This window comes from Dromiciops gliroides, chromosome 5 (assembly GCF_019393635.1).
Source record: "Dromiciops gliroides isolate mDroGli1 chromosome 5, mDroGli1.pri, whole genome shotgun sequence".
Taxonomy (NCBI): domain Eukaryota; kingdom Metazoa; phylum Chordata; class Mammalia; order Microbiotheria; family Microbiotheriidae; genus Dromiciops; species Dromiciops gliroides.
The window spans coordinates 62,651,254-62,672,052 of record NC_057865.1 but is presented as its reverse complement, the minus strand read 5'-3'; the positions used below and the strand labels follow the sequence as shown (position 1 = coordinate 62,672,052).

General features: G+C 40.7%; 1 protein-coding gene across 4 annotated transcripts in view; it reads right to left on the bottom strand.

Moving 5' to 3' along the window:
* The window catches only part of KIAA1217 (KIAA1217 ortholog), a 587,997-nt gene that overhangs the window by 51,907 nt on the left and 515,291 nt on the right, over positions 1-20,799 (bottom strand). For all 4 annotated transcript variants that reach the window (XM_043968401.1, XM_043968404.1, XM_043968405.1 and 1 more), the window contains 2 exons: positions 11,973-12,077; positions 11,416-11,465 (listed from right to left, as the gene is read on the bottom strand). In XM_043968401.1, the coding sequence (XP_043824336.1) occupies positions 11,416-11,465; positions 11,973-12,077 (155 nt within the window). The remainder of the gene's footprint in view (positions 1-11,415; positions 11,466-11,972; positions 12,078-20,799) is intronic.

Genomic DNA, 20,799 nt, shown 5'->3' with positions numbered 1-20,799 from the left:
AGCTGCCCCCGCATTTTACTTTTTTTTTTTTTAGTGAGGCAATTGGGGTTAAGTGACTTGCCCAGGGTCACACAGCTAGTAAGTATTAAGTGTCTGAGGCCGGATTTGAACTCAGGTACTCCTGACTCTAGGGCCGGTGCTCTATCCACTGCGCCACCTAGCCGCCCCCGCATTTTACTTTTAATATTTTTGCATAATCAAAATTTGAGAACATCAGAGGGTTGTTATTAATGTTTGAGTATTATTTGTCTTAATCAGAGCATTATTTTCTTATGTTTATTTTATTTTATTTGCAGGACAATGAGGGTTAAGTGACTTGTCCACGGTCTTGCAGCTAGTGTCAAGTGTCTGAGGCCATATTTGAACTCAGATCCTCCTGAATCCAGGGCTGATGCTTTATCCACTGTACCACTTAGCTGCCCCCTTATGTTGATTTTAATACATGTTCTCTTGTTAAATGTAATTTTGCTACACCCAAGACCATAATTTCTCCATAAGAAATACTTTTAATTTTATAACAATTCCTGGGGAAAGTCTTTTTGAGCTAAAAGTTTTTTTTATTGAAAAAATTTCTAGAATATATACATTCCATTAAGTGAGGAATTAAGCAGTTAGCAGAATCTTACTGGTTGGGGGAGGGTTGGCCTAATTTTCTACTAAAATGAATAAATCAGACCACTGAGACAGCATTGTGAAAAGTAAAGAGTTCAGAGCATGGGTTCTAATCTTAGCTTTGCTACTTCCATATGTACAGCATTAGGTACTTCAATTTCTTCCTCTTATCCTCAGTTGCCTCATCTGTAAACTGAGACAGTTGGGTTGGGAAAATGCTGTTTCAGCTCTAAATCCCATAATTCCATCAAATACTAGGAAAAAAAAGCTCAAAGATGCTAAATTATTATAGATACAATCATAAAAGGGGGGGAAAAATCAAGGTAGCAATAAGATCTGGGAGACAGCTTAGAACAGTTGGGGGGATAATTCCAGGCAATGTGATGAAGAAATACTGAGATAAGCTCTAGAAAGATGACAGAGCAATTGGAAATGATTTAAGCATTCTAGAGAGGGACCCAGCATGGCAAATTTAAGAAACTCAAGCTCAGAGTTGAACATTAAAACAAGTTTTTTTCTCAATGAAAAGCAAAGCTGGTCTTTCTTATTAGGAGGCAGGATTGGCCCACAATCCTGAGTAGGAGGTCGGCAGAGACAATACACTGACTTAAAATCATACTAACAGGAAATTGCTGCTATTTGGAATCTTTACCCCAGTGTAAGTTTTGTTAAAAGTAGAGAAAGACTAAGTACCCACTGGGCTCCAGAAGCACAGAGCAGACACCAGGAAAAAGGGGAAAGAAAGAAGAGGAGAAGAAAGAAAGACAGACATTGCCTGCTTTACTGTTTTCCTTCAGGCAAATAAATCCCTGTTGGAATTTATTAAGCTACAGAATTTTAAATATTAGGAGTCATTTGAGTAGATAGTAGAGGAGGTGGAAAAGCACTGGATCTGGAGTCAGAAGACACAAGTTCAAATTTGAAACTACCCATGTTCCCTTGGGCAAGTCATTTAACCTCTTGGGATCTCAGTTTCCTCACTGGTAAAATGAGTGCAGGTGGATTAAATGACTCCTGAGTGGTCTCTCAGTTTTAATACTATGTTCCTATGACTCAGCAGAATGATGACAGGAAGGGCATGTTGAATATTTGTGAAGAGTAGCAATGACTTCAAGGATGGGAGCCAAGGATCTCAAAGTGCCTCATCCCTTGAAGGGTGGCCGAACTCTCTGATTCCCCAAGCCCCACTGGATTCAAACAAACAGAATATTGGTAAATAGTTCATCTGGGCTACCAGTTAGTTCCTAGATGACCTGCCATAGTATAAATGCTGAAGCTATCAAATTACCGCCCCCCCCATTCTCTTAAAACCCAGGAATTACTTAAACAAGAGACAAAGAAGCAGGAGGGATTGTATCTTCTTTATGTGGATTTCTCCCCCCCCCTTTCCATAATTCATAGTCTACAGAAAAAAAGAACACAGGAAATGCCCTCCTGAGTCAGCGCCATTGATCACCCAGCCTGGCATCCCATCTTTGACACCACACTGACTGCCAAAGGATGTACAGTGGGAGAGCAGGATGCCCTCGTTAACCTTTAACTGGAAAGGTCAACCTCAGAGGTGTTGCATAAAATGCTTTTTGGCTGGGAAAAAAAATAGGGCAGTCTTTCTAGCTAATGTATGACTATTGCTTTTTTCAGTGATACATGGGAGCCTGAAGGAGTTATGTCCAAAAGAATAGAATAAAATATGCACTTTGGCTTTTGCCTTCATCTTGAATTGAAATGTTTAATTCCATTTCATCTAAATGGGAAATCAAAGTAATTGATGTACCCGGTTATGCACAAAGGGCCAGATTACTCAAACCCAGAAAATGAGTGTAATGTTATGCAAAGGCAGGGAAAAGAGGGCCAGGCCTACTTCTCCCCAGCCTCTGCTAGCAGCTGTGATTTCCTAATTGGCATAAGGGAGAACAAGTTTAATTTACATGTGGACAAACTCAAAAAAGGCAGTGGTTTGGCATTAGAACCCATTCTGTTTCACTATCCCCAACAGTCTGAGGGTTTCTTAACCTTTTTTTGTATTATGGACCCCTTTGGTAGCTTGGTGAAGCCTATGAACTCTTTTTTCAAAATAATGTTTTAAAATGCATAAAATATATATACTTATTTGTGTCTAATGGGGGCCATTTCTAGGGTGGGAGGGCGGGACGGGGAAGGGAAGAAAGAAAGAAAAAAAGAAATTTACATGATAATTTTGTTGTATATTTGAAAGGAATAGCAAGTTGTGCACAACAGATTTGCAGTTTTATGTATAGTCATTTCTGATTCCATGATATTTTTTTTTGGGTGGGGCAATGAAGGTTAAGTGACTTGCCCAGGGTCACACAGCTAGTAAGTGTTAAGTGTCTGAGGCCGGATTTGAACTCAGGTTCTCCTGAATCCAGGGCCGGTGCCTTATCTACTGCACCACCCAGCTGCCCTAGTCATTTTAAAAAATTAAACTTTATTTTTAATTTATGGAATAAAACAAGCATTTCCATAACATAGTACAATAAAAAGGAGGAGGAGGAGGAGAAGACGAAAAACAAAAGAAAAAAACCAAGTATTATCTTATTTGATCCTCATAACAACTCTTGGAAGTAGGTACTACTACTATCCCTGTTCTACAATTGAGGTAGAAAGAGGTTGCACAGCTACTAAAGGTCTAAGGCTAGATCTGAACACGGGTCTTCTGGACTCCTGCACCATCAGCTGCCCTTTGAGTTCAACTAAAGAAGAAATTCAAGAGAAGGAGCCTTGTCAGTTTCCACTGTCACCAAGAGAAGAAACAGAGTCATTCTTTTTCCACTTTAAAGTCTTAACGAGGGGGCAGCTAGGTGGCGCAGTGGATAAGGCACCAGCCTTGGATTCAGGAGGACCTGAGTTCAAACCCAGCCTCAGACACTTACTAGCTGTGTGACCCTGGGCAAGTCACTTAATCCCCATTGCCCTGAAAAAAAAAAAAAGTCTTGACGAGGCTTTAAAATGGTAACAGCAAGTGACAAGTCTGTGGGGAGGTACACAAATCATCTCCCCTTGTCTGAGTGCTGGGGGACTGGGATGAACAGAATAATTGCATTTCTTTGGCTTTTAAAGGATGAACAAAGTGCTTTCTTCACAACAAGTCAATGAGTCAGGCAGTCAAAAGGAATATGATCCGCATTTTAAATATGAGAAAACTAAGGTGCAGAAAGTTAAGAGATTTGTCCATGGTTAGTTACATAGTGAGATTTAGACCCAGGTTTCCTTAATCCAAGTGGGGCATTTTTTCCCATTGATTTACGTGGACTCTTCATCTTCAATCTGAAATCAAATTCAACCTAAAATCGGGTGTTACCTACCTATATCTAGACACACACACATGCAATACATATATGCATGTGACATATATTTGTGTATATTCATGTTTATATACAGATATAGTATATATATATGTATGTATGATACCAGATATGATGTGATCAATGGAGAGATCCTAAGGAACTCCCTTTACCAACACAGATCAGCTCCTTCTCTGCACTTTCTTGTCTTAGGGAGCTGCCTGGGGGGTTAGCTTCCCTGGGCTCACACAGGCAATCTGGGTCAGAGGCACCACTTGGCACCTGACCTTCCCCACACTGAAGCCAGCACTCTATCCACTAAACCACACTGGCTCTAGTATAGCTAATAATCAGATTTTATTTAGTTTATTTGAAAATTCATTTGGAAAGGTTGAGTTAGCAGATCTCTATTTTGACCCAGTTGGATTTTTTTTAAAAAAAACTAAAAACAGAATGTATTTAAGGCAAATTAAAATCAGGGATGACAGAATCAAAGACTGACAGAGATAGAAGAAACTTCAGGGGGCAGCTAGGTGGCATAGTGGATAAAGCACCAGTCCTGGATTGAGGAGGACTTGAGTTCAAATCCAGCCTCAGAAACTTGACACTTAACTAGCTGTGTGACCCTGGGCAAGTCACTAAACCCTCATTGCCCTGCAAAAAAAAAAGAAAGAAAGAAAGAAAGAAAGAAAGAAAGAAAGAAAGAAAGAAAGAAAGAAAGAAAGAAAGAAAGAAAGAAAGAAAGAAAGAAAGAAAGAAAGAAAGAAAAAAGAAGAAGAAACCTCAGAGGTCATCAAGTCCAGTCCCCCTATTGCCTTTTAAACCACACGACATCCATGAGTGCCAGCTGGTATCAGACTGGTCCTACTGGCAACTCGCCCAACTGTATGTGAATACTGTCTGAGCCCCATCACAGTACAGCCATAACCTCAGGCCATATTTATGGAAAAAGAGAGAGGAGCTCTCAAAAAGTTGCAAAACCACAGGATGGGACCAGAGACAGTGTGGTACAATGGATAGTGCAATGGACCAGGAGATAGGGCCCCTCTGGCAATTATGTGCTTTGCAAGTGAGGTCACACAATCTCTCTAGACTTCAGTTTCCTCACCTGTAAAGTAAGGGATGTAGAGCAAAATCAACTGTTCTGAGTCTGTGAATTGGTCCTTTAAAACATTATTCTGGGGCAGCTAGGTGGCGCAGTGGATAGAGCACTGGCCCTGGAGTCAGGAGGACCTGAGTTCAAATCCAGCCTCAGACACTTGACACTTACTAGCTGTGTGACCCTGGGCAAGTCACTTAACCTTCATTGTCCCGCAAAAAACAAAAAACACCCCAACACCATTATTCTGAGAAGGGGTCCACAGGCTGTATGTACTAGGCTGCCAAAGGAGTCCATCACACACATACACACACACACACACACACACACACACACACACACACACACACACACACACAAAGGGTTGTCAACCCCTGCATTGAATGACGTCTAAGATCCCTCCCCAATCAAACACTTTAGGATCCATCTCCTATTTGTAAGTCATTGCTTCTCTAGCCAACTGGGGACAAAATTTTCCTAGAGCCTCCTCCAACAGTCTTGGATTTTGAGAAATGTGAGAGGCTTGTCGGAACTAACCGCCACAACACACAAAGCTGGTTCATTAGCAAGTTGGTCTGGGGTCATCTAAGGACCAGGGAATAGGCCGGGTGAGTGAAGAACCTGATTCTCCTTAAATCATACCACCTGGGACTTCTTAAGCTTGGGATACTGCAGCCTGGAAACAGTGCCCCACTTTAAGGAGCTAAAAGTCAAGTAAAAGAAAGGCAAGATGAGCAGACAGAGAAAGGTGAGGACCATAGAAAGTTTCTTCAGTAACAAGGAAGACCAAGGGGCACCCTCAGAGGAAGATGTCAACATCAGGGCCCCTATATCTAAAGCTTCCAAGAAAAATATGAATTGGACTCAGGCCACAGAGGTGCTCAAAAAGGACTTTGAAGATAAAGTTAGAGAGGTAGAAGAAAAAATGGAAAGAGAAATGAGGGGGATGCAGGAAAGATATGAGAAAAAAGTCAACAGCTTGAAAAGTCAAATTGGCCAAATGGAAAAGGAGGTACAAAAGCTCTCTGATGAAAATAATTGCGTGACTTTATGAGAAACCAAGACACAATAAAGCAAATCCAAATGAATAAAAAAATAGAGCTGCTGACCTGGAAAATAGGTTCAGGAGAGATAATTTGAAAATTATTGGTCTACCTGAAAACCATGATCAAGGAAAGAGCTTAGACACCATCTTCCAAGATATTTTCGGGGGAAATTGCCCTAAAATTCTAGAAGAAGAAGCTAAAATAGAAACTGAAAGAATCCACCGATCACCTCCAGAAAGAGATCCCCAAAGGAAAACTCCTAGGAATATTATAGCCAAATTCCAGAGAAATGTGACATCTTTAAGACTTTCATTAAAAATAAAAAGCAAACTATAGCAAATAAATAGTAACATATTAAGAATACAGTCAATTCTCAGATGTGTCTAGGTAGAAGCAGTTACATTGTACTGGAAGAGTCCTAGATTTGGAATCAGAAGACCTGGGTTCAAATCTCAGCTCTCTTTTTTACTGTATGACCTTGGACTAGTCGCCTTCCCTCTCTGGGTCTCAGTTTTTTCATAATCAAGGTTGAACTAAATGATCTTTAGGTAGTAGGATCATAGGTTTAAAACTAGAAGGAACTGGGGCATCTAGTTGGTGCAGTAGATGGAACACCAGCCCTGAAGTCAGGAGGACCTGAGTTGAAATACGGCCTTAGACACTTGACACTTACTAGCTGTGTGACCCTGGACAAGTCACTTAACCCCAATTGCCTCAAAAAACCAAACCAAACAAAAAACTAGTAGGAACCTTTCAGGCCCCCTAGTCCAATGCTTTCTTTTTACAAATGAGGAAACCGAGGCTCAGAGAATAAGTGACTGAGCCAAGGCCACTCAGGTAGTAACCAGCAGAGCTGGAATTCAAATTCAGGTCATCTGACTAGAAATCCAACACTCCTTCTGCTTCATTAGGTTGGTCTCTTTGATCTCTCAATCCTGTAACTAACTACCACCATTGAGCAGCTAGGTAGCATGGTAGATAGAGCACTAGTCCTGGAAGAGGACCTGAGTTCAAATCTGGCCTCAGACACTTATTAGCTGTGTGACCCCAGGCAAGTCACTTAACCCGGATTGCCTAAAGAAAACCCCAAACCCAAACACAGAACCCTTCCCCCACCCCAATCTTCAACTTGTACTTCCATGCTTCTCTGTAAGCTCCTGGGCCTCTACCTTCAGCTATCCATTGGTATATATTTGGAAGGATGCAAATCCATTTTAGGAATAGCCTAAGCAAATATCACTAGAATGTAAAATCTGTTAGAGAAACAAATTTCTAGAGACATACACAGCAATATAGATCACATAGAACAAATACCAATCCTTCAAGTCACCGTAGTATTTGGGTTATCCATTAGGTACAATCTCTCAAGTTTCAAATGGCATCTCTGAAAAATCTAATCTTGATTATAAGAAGAAACCGATTTTACCAACCATGATTTCTCTTGTGGTTTTCTCCCTCAACCCTTCAATCCCCCCACCAACTTCTCTCCTCTTCTACTCTAGTCTCTGATAAAGAGATGGCTTTGCTCATGGCCAACATTCTCCATGTACTCTTTTTTTTTTTTTTTTTGGTGAGGCAACTGGGGTTAAGTGACTTGCCCAGGGTCACACAGCTAGTAAGTGGTAAGTGTCTGAAGTCGGATTTGAACGCAGGTACTCCTGACTCCAGGGCTGGTGCTCTATCCACTACGCCATTTAGTTGCCCCTCCATGTACTCTTGATCATGTCCTCTCTCTAATTTTCAAACTCTCTCTGGCATCTTCACTAGACTTAAAAACATGCCCAAATCTCCCCCATTCTTTTCTTTTCAGGGCAATGAGGATTAAGTGACTTGCCCAGGGTCACACAGCTAGTAAGTGTCAAGTGTCTGAAGCTGGATTTGAACTCCGGTCCTCCTGAATCCAGGGCCAGTGCTTTATCTACTGCACCACCTAGGTGCCCCCAAAATCTCCCCCATTCTGAAAGCAAAAAAACAAGGAACACCCCCCCCCCGTTCTTCATGTTCCTCACATATGACATTCTATCTCCCATTCTGGTACCTTTGCATTGTTTTCCATGCTTGGGATGGACTCTCTCCTCAGTTTTGCCTCTCAGAACCTCTTGTTCCCTAAAATACTCATTAGCTCAACTGCCACTTTCTATATGATATCTATTTCCATCCCTATAGCTGCTGGCACCCTTTCCCACAAAACATTATACTGTATTTGGTTTTTGTATATTTTTCATATTTCTATATATGCAGGTCTTGTGTGCCCATTAAACAGAATGTAATGTCTTGAAGGTGGAGATTATTCTATTTTTTAAAAATATGTATCCTCAATAATTATCCTAGTGCCTTAGCACATATGACTGGTGATTAAGAAATGCTTATTGATTGATTAATAATTCTGTCCTCTCCCCCACCCCAGCTCATGAATCCCTCATCTTGACCCAAAAGACCTGGGGTCATATTCTCTCTCAGATTCCCAAGTGTGTGGCAACATCTGATGACTGTTATGTACTTCAGTGTTACTGTAAAAACATATAAAGTATGTAGACATTTCTGTAGTGGGCAAAATATTCCCTCAGAATTCAAGAGATTTCATTCCCTTCTGCTAATACTGCATGATAAATGATTTAGCCTCATTATGATTCAATTTGCCCCTCTATAAAATGGGGTCAATACCTCCTGTCTAGTCGTTTCTTTTCTGGGATGCTGCATAATCTCTACGACAACTGATACCTCTGTGGAGAGGTATTCTCAGGATTATGTTTGTGTTTTTAGCTGGGTATTCTTTACTGAAAACCCCTAAACTAAATAGAAATAGCTCTTAAGACAAGTTAATTGACCTTTATGAAAGAACCTTAGGTACTGTTTCATTACGTGGTAGAAATGAAATTTCAGTGGCTTTACCAAAGCACAGTCTTCTTGACCAGGGACTAAAATCATTCCCAGATCTTCCCAGCTAGAAGTAATTTTCCCCTCCCACGAATTTTCCTGCACTTCATATATATTATCTCCCTTGGGCATTTGATATCTATTCTGTATCATGGTTTTGTGTCTTATCTCCCTTGCCAGACTATATTCTCCTTGAGGACAGAAGTCTTAAGGAGAATCCATGACTTCATCTGTGTATACTCCCTCTAAAAATGCAGATTGGAGCTCCTCCATGAGCTAATAAAAGTTTTAATGAGCTACTATAGCCCAAAAGCCTTCACCATCTGTAGATAAGTTCTGAGTTTAGCTAGGCTGATCCTTTATGAGATAGAGTCAAGCACCAGCATCATACTCAAAGCCCTTCCAGCTTGGTAAGACCCAGAGAGGCTACAGAACAAAGTTGATTGCACGCTAGTCTTGGACCTGGGTTCAAATTGTGCCTTTGACACTATGTGAGTTATGTGAGTGTGAGAAAGTCACTTCAGCTCTACTGTAGATAAAATTATAGGTCATGTTGCTATCTGTACTGATGAATAGAATTTCCACAATGGGAGTTTCCCAAGCCTTTATGTATTTATGGAAGACAGGCCAGAATTTGTGTTCTGCTGACAGTTTTCAAGAATCCAGAATCATCTCTCTCCACATCATGATGAAGGCATGGGCAGGCCTTTCTTCGAAGCCAATTTGTGGGCATTTAATAAATATTAGTGAAATGAACGATGGAAAGGGATGGGGAATTGAACTGGTAAATTTAGCCCCGCAAATTATATAGTTTCATCCTGATGGATCATATTTTCTTCTGATGAACCTCTGCTGCAAAATTCGCATCCTATCCTTTAAATGTAGCCCTGCAGGTTCACTCTAACCTGATGGGAGAAAGAGCTCATTTTTCTGGTGATTGCACTAGCTAAAGAGGCTAAGTGAATTCTCCCAGTGCATTTGGCAGGATGAAACTCTTACCGAATGTAATTAACTGCTATTAAACTCCTCTGCCCTTTTCCCACAGAAGTCACATATTAATCCTAATGAATGCGATCCATTTATTTTGCCTTTCTCCCCCTAGATATTCTCTCCATGTCTCCATTAACCTCACTTGTGAAACATGAGGGTACTTGGATAGGAGAGATGATTCATTTTTGAGAAGGGACGAAATTGTGTTTGATAACAGCCATGTGGCATGACTGTCTAGTCCTGTAGAGAAGCCACAGGAGCACTCCCCAAAGAGAGGAACCTGTGGGGATGACTTCTGGGAAATTTGCAAAAGGGGTGATACCGCCTCCCATTTATCCATAGCTTAAGAGACACTTACCTCACAAGAAGCTTGTGGGGTAGAGAGTCCAGTTAATATTAGCCTTGAGATCTGCCAGATGTGCAACTCTTTTCCCCAAGAGACCAAGCAATTTTCCAGAGAAGAGGAAAAACATGACCACTTGGGTGGTTTTTAAAAAAAAATCTTCAGATACATACTGATACATACTGTATCTTCATTGTCTCTAAGAAACTCCAGTTTCAGTTCACCTAAATGATTAATTAGCTCCTATTCAGATTTAATTCTTTAAATGAATCATATTTATATAAATGAAGTATACAAAAATATGTGTGGCATAAAAAATTTTTTATAGATGAGGAAACTGAAGCTCAGAGAGATTTGTGATTTATTCAAGGTCACCCAGCTATTAAGCAATGGAGTTAAAATTCAAACCCAGGTCTAGTTGAATGCTCTTTTTCATCCTTTGGTTTTCCTTCTACCTTTTAGACATGGCATCACATTCACGATAGCTGCTGTCTTGAAAAAGGAAGTCCATAACCTCATTCATACCAAGACCTTAGTAATGCTACACTTGTTGGGGAATTGGGAACCTTGGGTTCTAATAACTGTTGAGTAACTCAGTGGCCATGGAACCTTGGAAAAGTCACTACCACTCTCTAGGTCTCAACTTCCTCATCTATAAAATGATAGGGTTGTATTAGATTGGGAGTTTTTAACCCTGTTTGTGTGTGTGTGTGTGTGTGTGTGTGTGTGTGTGTGTGTGTGTGTGTGTGTGTGTGTGATGGATGCTTTCTCAGAATAAAAGTTTTAAATAGTTGAAGGAAATGCTAAACTTGAGTTGGAGGTCAATAGAAAAAAATGCAGCTTTTCCTCTATCCAAGGCCATGGATCCTCACTTGAGAATCCATGTATCACAGGCAAAGAACCCCTGGACTCAAAAATCATTAAGGCCCTTTATAGTTCTAGCATTCTATGATCTTAACAACTTTATGAGGTACCTCTCCCAGGAGTATTTTCATTTAAAATCCAGAGGAATTAATCCATAATCAGGAATTTCAGGTGTCAGTTGGAGAGATACTTGGGGAAGAGTCTTCCTGAAATTTCTAAAGAACCCACCAGGTAATTGATACAGTTATAAGGCTTCCCTTACAAATCCATTGGGAGACTTACCTGCACCATCTGGTACGCTCTTGTTGGCCATAGTCTTCATCATCTTCTCACTGAATAAAAAAGAACAAAGTTAGACTGAAAATGCTCAGACTGGATCTTTCCCTCACACATCTACTATGTAAGCAATCAGCAGGAATCAGTGATGGTATTAGGCAATGAGGGTGTTCTAGCATCACAGCATAAGCACTGGCTGGGATGGACAAGGCTTCACAAAGTAGCATTCCTTAATTGCCGGTGAAATGTGGCTGGAGATTATTCATGATTTTCCAAATGCACGGTGAACATGGGAGGGAGGAGAAATGGAGATGGTGGTTGCAGGAACTGAGCTGTGTAATGTCCACGAAATCCACATGCAAATGAGAAGCCCATTTACCTTTCCTGGACCCAAAGTTTTAACTTGCATTCTCAGAATAAACAAAGCAAACCCGCAATTCATGGATGGGTGAAATTTTCCATTTCATAATGATTATAAGGAAATCGATCTGGGCTGATGAATTATTTTAATGATTAAAGAGAAACAGATTTCATGATTTGTGAATTGATTTTTTTCTTTTTACCTAGAAGCATCTTTGCTATTACTTGTATTTGGCCCTTTAAAAAGCGCAGACTGAACAAGACCAGTTAAGCTGGCAATCTGTTTCTCCATGGCTTGCATCCTCTCTCTGTAAAACAAGAGAATTGTTTGTTAAAGCTTTGTTGATTTTCTTCAGACTCATTTTTCTAGGTGAATGATCACCATAGTACTCTACGGGTACCACTTGGTCTGCTGCAAGGGCTCCTAACAACGTGCTGTAGGGAAATTGAGAATCTACAAATCCTTCATGGAGATCAGAGTTTAGCAGCAGTGATCTCACTAAAAAGGCACTTTAAAGATCAGCTAATGCCTCCTGGAAAACTTAGGAAAACATTCCCCCAATGGAAATAATTCTGCCTCTGTCATATGTTTTCACCTATTTCTGTTTCCCTGGTCCCATATTATTTTACCCAACACCAAAAGGAAGTCTACAGTGTGTGCTAACTGAGCTCCAGGCTTGCTGCACATCCTCGGGAACCATTTCTCATCTGGGGGAACTGTGTCTGCTCTTGGTCCAAGGCTGTCCATTTTGTTGGGAATAAAACTCATTTTGCAGTCACAGAGAAATATAAATGAAAACTACTGTTCTTATAAAGACTAAGGAATGATATGGTTGAGATCAATGTGTTAATAAGAGGCAGAGAAAACGAAGTCTGAGGTCCCAAGGACTTTAATCCAAGCCTGAATCTGTGGGAAGTAATCAGGAAAGAAATTCAATAATGACATTCATTGGTTGATCATAAGACACTTTCTATGTAGGGCTGCTTAGCCACTGATGTTAAAAAACAACAAGAAAAACAAACAAAACCAAAAACAACAACAAAAAACCAAACAAACAAACATTGCCCTTGGGTAGAAAATAGACAATAAAGCCACTGAAGGAACTTCGTATGAATGCTGAGGATCAGGGTTAAAATCTACCTTTGATACTTAGGAACCGTGTGACCCTGGGAAAGTTGCCCCTACTATGTGGGCCTCTAGTTTCCTGATCTGTGGGACTAAATGCTTTTGTGAGGCTCTTCAAATCCTAGATCCAGGAATAGCTTACTTTGTGCATTAATGATAAATAGAACACGTGGCATTAAAAAATCCCGCAGAATGACTTCATCTGTGGAATGGGTATCCTATTGCTTGCCTTCTCAATGGTTGGGGGAGGGGTAAGAATTTGGAACTCAAAGCATTTTTTCTAAAAAATGAACTAATTAACTTGGTGGTTATACTGAGCCTGACAAATACCTTCTATTTCGGTAAGCACAACTCGGTATATGTGGTCAGGTCAGTAATTCCAGATGGAACCAGGTGAAGTAAGCTGCTATAAAGCCTAGCTCTCAGAATGGAGAGTTAAGGTTTCCTAATGCAGTCTGTCACAGGCTTGCTACAAAGCCAAAGGCTTTGTCATGTAAGGGAAGGCCTGAGTGTCAGGAACTTTAAGTCTCTTCCAGTGGTGACATCTGGTACTGGCTCGTTGGATGACCTTGCATCAGTGATTATTAGCATGGGACTTCAGGCCTCTCTGCCCACCATCCACTGTAGCTTCTTGTTTTTATTTCATTTTCTTTTGTTTTTGGGGCAGGGCAATGAGGGTTAAGTGACTTGTCCAGGGTCACACAGCTAGTAAGTGTCAAGTGTCTGAGGCCAGATTTGAACTCAGGTCCTCCTGAATCCAAGGCTGGTGCTTTATCCACTGCGCTACCTAGCTGCCCCCCACCATAGCTTCTTAAATAGGCTTGTTCTGCTGCCCTCAAGAGAATAGTGGGTTTTCCCAACTCGTTTCAGTGTTGTTTTTAAAAGGTTACAAATAGTGAGGCCACCCCTGGGCTAATAAAGTGCTATATTAAGGAGCAGTATTCAGTTTGACAGAGGGAGCTTCTGCCTTCTCCCATACTGTGCTTTTCTGCAGCTGGAAAATTGGTGGTTCTGTAATAACACAGAGTTGCTTTGGAAGGCTTCTGGGCAGACGGGCTAGCTAATGATTATAAAATACATTTAGGGAAAAAAATCAATTTAAGCATCAAGCATTATGATTCCTCCATTACAGGAGTGTGGAAAGAGGAAATTGGAAGGAGCGGAAGTGGCCTAGAGTCTGCCTCTCTACAAAATGACTTTCTAAGTTTTCCCAGAAGCACCAGTGAATTTGAAACCTTAGAATTACTAAGCTTCTTCCATCCTACCTGTGTTGCCAGGCTCTTCCCTTCCACAACACAGTCCATGTCAAAGAAAAAAATTGGTAAAAAAATTCACCTAGGGGCAGTTAGGTGGCACAGTGGATAGAGCACTGGCCCTGGAGTCAAGAGTACCTGAGTTCAAATCTGGCCTCAGACACTTAATACTTACTAGCTGTGTGACCCTGGGCAAGTCACTTAACCCCAATTGCCTCACTAAAAAAAAAAAAGAAAGAAAGAAAAAAAGAAATTCACCCAAATGCAGATGATTCAATAGAGATTAAGGACCCCACATCCACCAGGCTGAGAGCCACACAAGGCATCTGAGAAAGGTGGGAGGGTAGCTCATGTCTCCCAGTGGAAATCACTAACTCAAACAGGCAAATTTCCATGCCCTGGATTAGAGTATCTCGCATGTGAGGGAATTTCAGCCACATCACACATCCTGGAGTTAATAAAGCCACGGCCAATACCGTGAGTAAAAGTCATTACATCTGACGGGCTGAGGTTAATGTAGCACTACCTCAAGAATAATAAGTAACAGTTCCTGTTAACAACTTACATAATAGACACACATAATAGGTGAAGATGAAGACCTAGATTGGAAGATTCTTGAGGTCAGCTACTGTTCCTGTTCTTTTCTTTGTAGTGTCAGTAGCTAGCATGCTTCCTGGTATGTGTCAGTGTTTAGTTAAGTCCTTGTTGGCTGGTTGATTGAGTTTAGTAAAACTTCTACACAATAGAAAATAAGAGGTCTGATTTGGGGGTAGGACAAAAGAAAAACTCTTGAGAGAGGAGGTATGGGACAAGAGGAAATTCTATGATGGGGGTAGCTAGATGGTGCAGTGGATAGAGTGTCAGGCTTGGAGTCAAGAAGATCTGAGTTCAAATCCTGCCTCAGATACTTACAAGCTATGTGACCCAGGGCAAGTCACTCAACCCTGTTTACCTCAGTTTCTTCATCTGTCAAGTGAGCTAGAGAAGGAAATGGCAAACCATTCTAGTATCTTTACCAAGAAAAATCTCAAATGGGGTCACAAAGAAGTAGACACAACTGAACCCCAGTAACAAAAGATTGGAGGTATGGGTTGGTAGGAAATTCTGCAATGAGTTAACTTTGCATTATTTTTCAGGTAATAACCTTTTTCATTTCATCAAGCTAAGCTGACATTGGCACTTTGATAGTCTCATTTTTCATTTAGAAAGAAAGCAAAGGCTTTCAATCTACTTTTTTTTTTTAGTGAGGCAATTGGGGTTAAGTGACTTGCCCAGGGTCACACAGCTAGTAAGTGTCAAGTGCCTGAGGCTAGATTTGAACTCAGGTCCTCCTGAATCCAGGGTGGGTGCTTTATCCAATGCACCACCTAGCTGCCTCCTAAAATTCCTTTAGATCAAAGTCCCAAAGCCCAACATGATACAGCACCAATGAACCTTGAAAGCCTTATCTCTACTTATCTCTTCTATGTTTGTTCCTGCAAAACTGAACTACACATGGTTCCCAAGCTGGACTTCCCTGGTTCTGTGGCTTTGTTTGTTTGTTTATCATTTATTTATTTGTATGGCTTTGTTTATGCTATGTTCTTTATTCCCCTTACACCTGACCTCCTTCCATCTCTACCAGTTGATATTCTAACCAGTTGAAATTTACCTACAACATGAATACAACATTCTGAATCTATTCTCTAGGATAGAACAGTAGAAAGAGCAACCATTGACTCTGGAGCATGAAGACCTGGGTTCAGATGCTACCTCTGTGCCTCTGGGCAATTCACTCAACTTCCTTGGACCTCAGTTTTTTCCTCTGTGACATCTCGGGTTCCTTCCAGCTCGAGTTGTATAACTCCCATTTTATGCCTTTCTCATTCTCTCTCCTTTGAACACTGGCATACTTGACATCTCTCTCAATGGGTTTACCATACATCACCTAGCATTATAGTCATTTGTATACTGCACCTACTTTATCATGTCTAGGGCATACTTTCTTACTCATTTTTGTATTCTTCACATCACGTTAACTACCTCAGGTAGGCCCAAAACTCTTTGCCTTCCTTCCCTGGCCCAGTGCCATTCCAGAACCCATCTTGGATGTTTGGACTGAGAGAAGACCTGCCGTTGTGAGGATTCCCTTCTCCTTTGTATTCTCCCTTCAGACAGGTTGCCTGGCTGCTCGCAGGGGTCAGATGAGGTGGATGGATGAACAAAAAAGAGTCAAACTTGTTACAAAGGAAATGTCATTTACACATGAGCTCAGTGAAATTTTCATTATTTCCATTTTTGCTTCTTAACTGACAGAGACCCACAATTCGCCAGGGGTTTCCAAGTCATGGCTAGACTTAACTGGGGCTTTGTTAAGTTCAGTGAACAGATAATGCCTTAAGTATACATCATATAAGCTGCCATTTAAAATGAAATATATATACATACATATATATATATATATATATATATATATATATATATATATGTTTTAAAGCATTCCACAAGTAATATCTTTATTTCCTTATCTACTTTTGAAGGCTGTTTGTGAGAACAACTGGGAAAAAATGCTTCCAACTTGTTGAAGCAAAATCTCTGTATACATTAATTTCTTCACCTGTAAAATAAGGGGATTGGATTATTTGATCACTCCACTCCCATCTAGCCTTAAGATCCAATTAGTCTATGACACTACATATTAGGAGCTCAGTTTTCCTTTTTGTATCTGTGAGGCAGAAACAAGATATCCTCCAAGGGCAGAAGGGAATGAGTACTGGGCCTTCTGCAGGAGGAGACTCTGGAGTAGGTAGCCTCTGGCAGGGATGTCTAGCAGGTAGCTCAGGGATACTGATCAAGGGACTTCTGTGAAATTGGAAGCCCAGCTGTTTCTTTGCAGGTACTGGCCTTTCTGCACTCCTGTGCCTGGTTTGTAGGGGAAAAGAGGATAATTTTTCACCCCCATACCTCCCTTCCCCACTTCAATCCTTCCAACTAGAAGGACAATGAGACTCATTAATTACATGATATTCAGTGTAGGTAGGGAGAATATAAGCTCATGGAAGGCAGGGTTGCTTTATTTTAATCTAGCAGCAGCTAGCACAGGGTTTTGTAGCTTGCAGCCACTTAAAAGTTTCCTGTGTTATGTTGTATATTTGAACCAAAAGGTGGGACATATGGTCTTGACAAAGATTTTTTTTCACTCTTTTATCACCTTATAACATAATCAACCTACTCTGAAATCAGGGCTGTCCTAAGAAATCTGGGGCATATGGTCACTGTGGGTACAGCGCCTATCAGAGCGATGAACCATGCCAGTGTTTAAGACTAAAGAATTCATTAGCACATACCACCAGTCATGCAGACTACAGTGACCATCCTGTTCATTATAGATGCACACTGTGTGGTTATGGCCAAAACCACTTCAAGAAAGTACCTTTTTTTTTTTTTGATACATGGTAATGAAAAAACTTTCCCCTCTTATTTAATCATCAAAGTGTTTCTGGTTTCAGGATTCATTTGAGGGAGATTATCTGATTTATAAATTCATAAATAAGATTGTCTTTCCATTTCACGGTTGGTAATCTGGAAACAATTTTATGGTTTAACTAAATTATGGCAACTCAAAGCTTACATAGGCTTCTCTGTGAAATGGTATGAAATATGTTTTAATAGGAAAGAGGAAAGAGAGGAAACCAGTGGAGGAAGAGAAATTAAATAGGTCCTGTCATGTTGCTGCAATGACAATTTTGCACATTAATCATTTGAATGTTAAAGAAGCTAAAGACAACACACATGTCAGTATCACTGTGTTTAAAGGATATACAGGTTTGGAATAACTAATGATCAGACCAGCAGTTTTTCAAATGTTCCATCTACACATTTACCTTATTAATCTGGTAAACTAGTCATCCTGTTTCCCCAAAGAAAGCTAGAACACTTTCCAGGCCCCAAATGCCAAGAACAACAAAAAGTCCAGAGCAGATTCAGAAAATGTGTAGGTCCACAGAACACAAGGCATATTAGAGTTCAAAACGTGGTACTGTCTCTGGTAGGAATGGGGAAGATGAAGCAAGGTGTTCTATCACTTTCCTTTCTATTCTTTCAATTCCTTCCCACTCATTTAATTTCAATCAATTCAGTAAATATTGATTAAATGCCTACTGTACTCAAGGCACTGCATCAAGCATTAGGGAAATGGGTGAAAAATGGAAATTTCTGCCTTCAAGAGAATTTAAAGGGCAGAGCCTATCACAAAAAAGGTGCTTAATAAAGGCTGGTGCTTAGATATTGGGGGGGGGTGGATAAAACAGTAAAGAGGGTGATTTTAATGCTATTAAAATCTGATGAAGTACATAGCAGATGATATAGAGAAGAAAGATAAGCGAGGGGCAGCTAGGTGGTACAGTGGGTGGAGCACCCGCCCTGGAGTCAGGAGTACCTGAGTTCAGATCTGGCCTCAGACACTTAACACTTACTAGCTGTGTGACCCTGGGCAAGTCACTTAACCCCAATTGCCTCAGAAAGAAAGAAAGAAAGAAAGAAAGAAAGAAAGAAAGAAAGAAAGAAAGAAAGAAAGAAAGAAAGAAAGAAAGAAAAGGGAGTTAAGAAGGCATAAATTTCTTTCATATGGGGTCAGGGAAAACTTCACAGAGAAGATAGGAACTGATCTGGTCTTTAAAGAAAGAGGAAGGGGCAGCTAGGTGGTGCAGTGGATAAAGCACCAACCCTGAGTTCAGGAGGACCTGAGTTCAAATTTGGCCTCAGTCACTTGACACTTACTGGCTGTGTGACCTTGGGCAAGTCACTTAACCCTCAATGCCCTGCAAAAAAATTTTTAAAAAATAAAGAAAGAGGAATCTTTCAATAGGATATTGTGGGAGCTGATTCTAGTAGTAGGCAGGAGAATGTACAAATGCCCCCAACAAAGAAGGTAGGAAGAAAGGATGGAATAAGTAGTCCAGTTTGCCTGGAATAAAGATGCATGAAGGAGAGTGTCTTTTAAAAATAAGGCTGAGAAAGGTGGATTACAGCTAGATGGTTGAGGGCCTCAAATACCAGACCTATGAAGTTTACATTTAATTCAGTAGGCAAAGAAGGGTCTTTGAGCAAGGATCTTTGAGAGATCAAGCTTGTGCATTACAAATATTACTTTGAATGAGATAGCATGGGAGGATAGAAAGTAGAGGGAGGGCACTAAGGAAACTTTTGAAGTAGTCCAGATGGAAGCAAATGGGAGTCTGATATAGGGTAGAAGGGGGAATGGATTGAGAGAGATTTTTTTTTTTTGGCAGGGCAATGGGGGTCAAGTGACTTGCCCAAGGTCACACAGCTAGTAAGTGTCAAGTGTCTGAGGCTGGATTTGAACTCAGGTCCTCCTGATTCCAGGGCTGGTGCTTTATCCACTTTGCCACCTAGCTGCCCCCACCCACCCACCCAAGAGAGGGAGAATCTATAAGGCTTGGCAACTGATTAGATGTAGGACATATAAGGGAGAGGGAAGAAGTAAAGATGATTTAAGTTTTGAGCCCAAGTAACAGGAAGAATGCTGGTAACCTTCATCCAAAAAGGGAAGGTAGGAAGGAAAGAAATTCAGCAAAAACATGATGAGTCCCATTCTAGACATCTTGAATTTGAGATGTCAAGCAGGACATCCTGTAGTCCATCAGAAATGTAAGACCGGAACCCAGAGGGAAAAGCCAGACAAGAGATATTCATATGAGAGTCAATTGAACAGAGATAATAATTGAAGCCGCAAGAATGGATGAGATTAGATTGCTAAGTAGGAGAGAGCAGACAGAAGAAAAGTGGCCTAAGGTCAGAGTCTTAGAAGACATCCATACTTAGGGGACAAGAAGAAGAGCAACCAATGAAAATGGCAGAGGAGGTACAGTTAAAGAGGAAGGGAGTCAAGAGAAATCTGTGTAATGAAAGTCAGCTGAGAAGAAACTAAAAATATCAGATATTACAGAAAACTCCCTGAGGATAAATCCGAGGAGAGGCTGTGGGATCGGCAACTGGTGACTTTGGAGATAACATTTTCAATAAAATAGTAGGGGACAGTAGTCACTGCAAGAGACTGAAGAATAAGTAGGTGGTGAGGAAGAAGAAGCAGTGAGAGCACTTCTTCAAGGAGTCTAGCTGTGAAATAGGAAAGAGAAAGGATGACAACATGAGGAGGTAGCAGAATCATGGGTAGGCTCTTAAAAGCCTTTCACAACCTGGCCCTGATCTATTTTTCCAATATTATTATATTCTCTTTCCTTTGACATTTTTTCCATCTATACTTTCTAACTAGGGTCTTAGGATTTTTATTGATGGAGGTTGTATAGTTTTCATTCACATTTGAATTTAACTTAATGACTTAAAAAATTTTTTTTGACAAGGTTAATGTTTATGTTTGCAACTCTGAGGGCTGCTAAACCTCCTTGAAAGGAACCTTGGAGGACAAATCTTTAAATAGCCACAAGTTGCACTTCTCCAGCAGTTGGAAGCTGTAGAACTGAGCAGGTGGAGGCATAAAGGTCAGGATTTAGGAGTGTTAAGGTACTAGTCTGTTAGTCACTATCTATAGCAACCAAAGACACATCAGTGTTGAACAGCCTGAGGAAAAACAAAAAAAATAAACCCCCCCAAATTTACCCCTTGACAAAAATGGGAGCCAGCAAAAGTCTT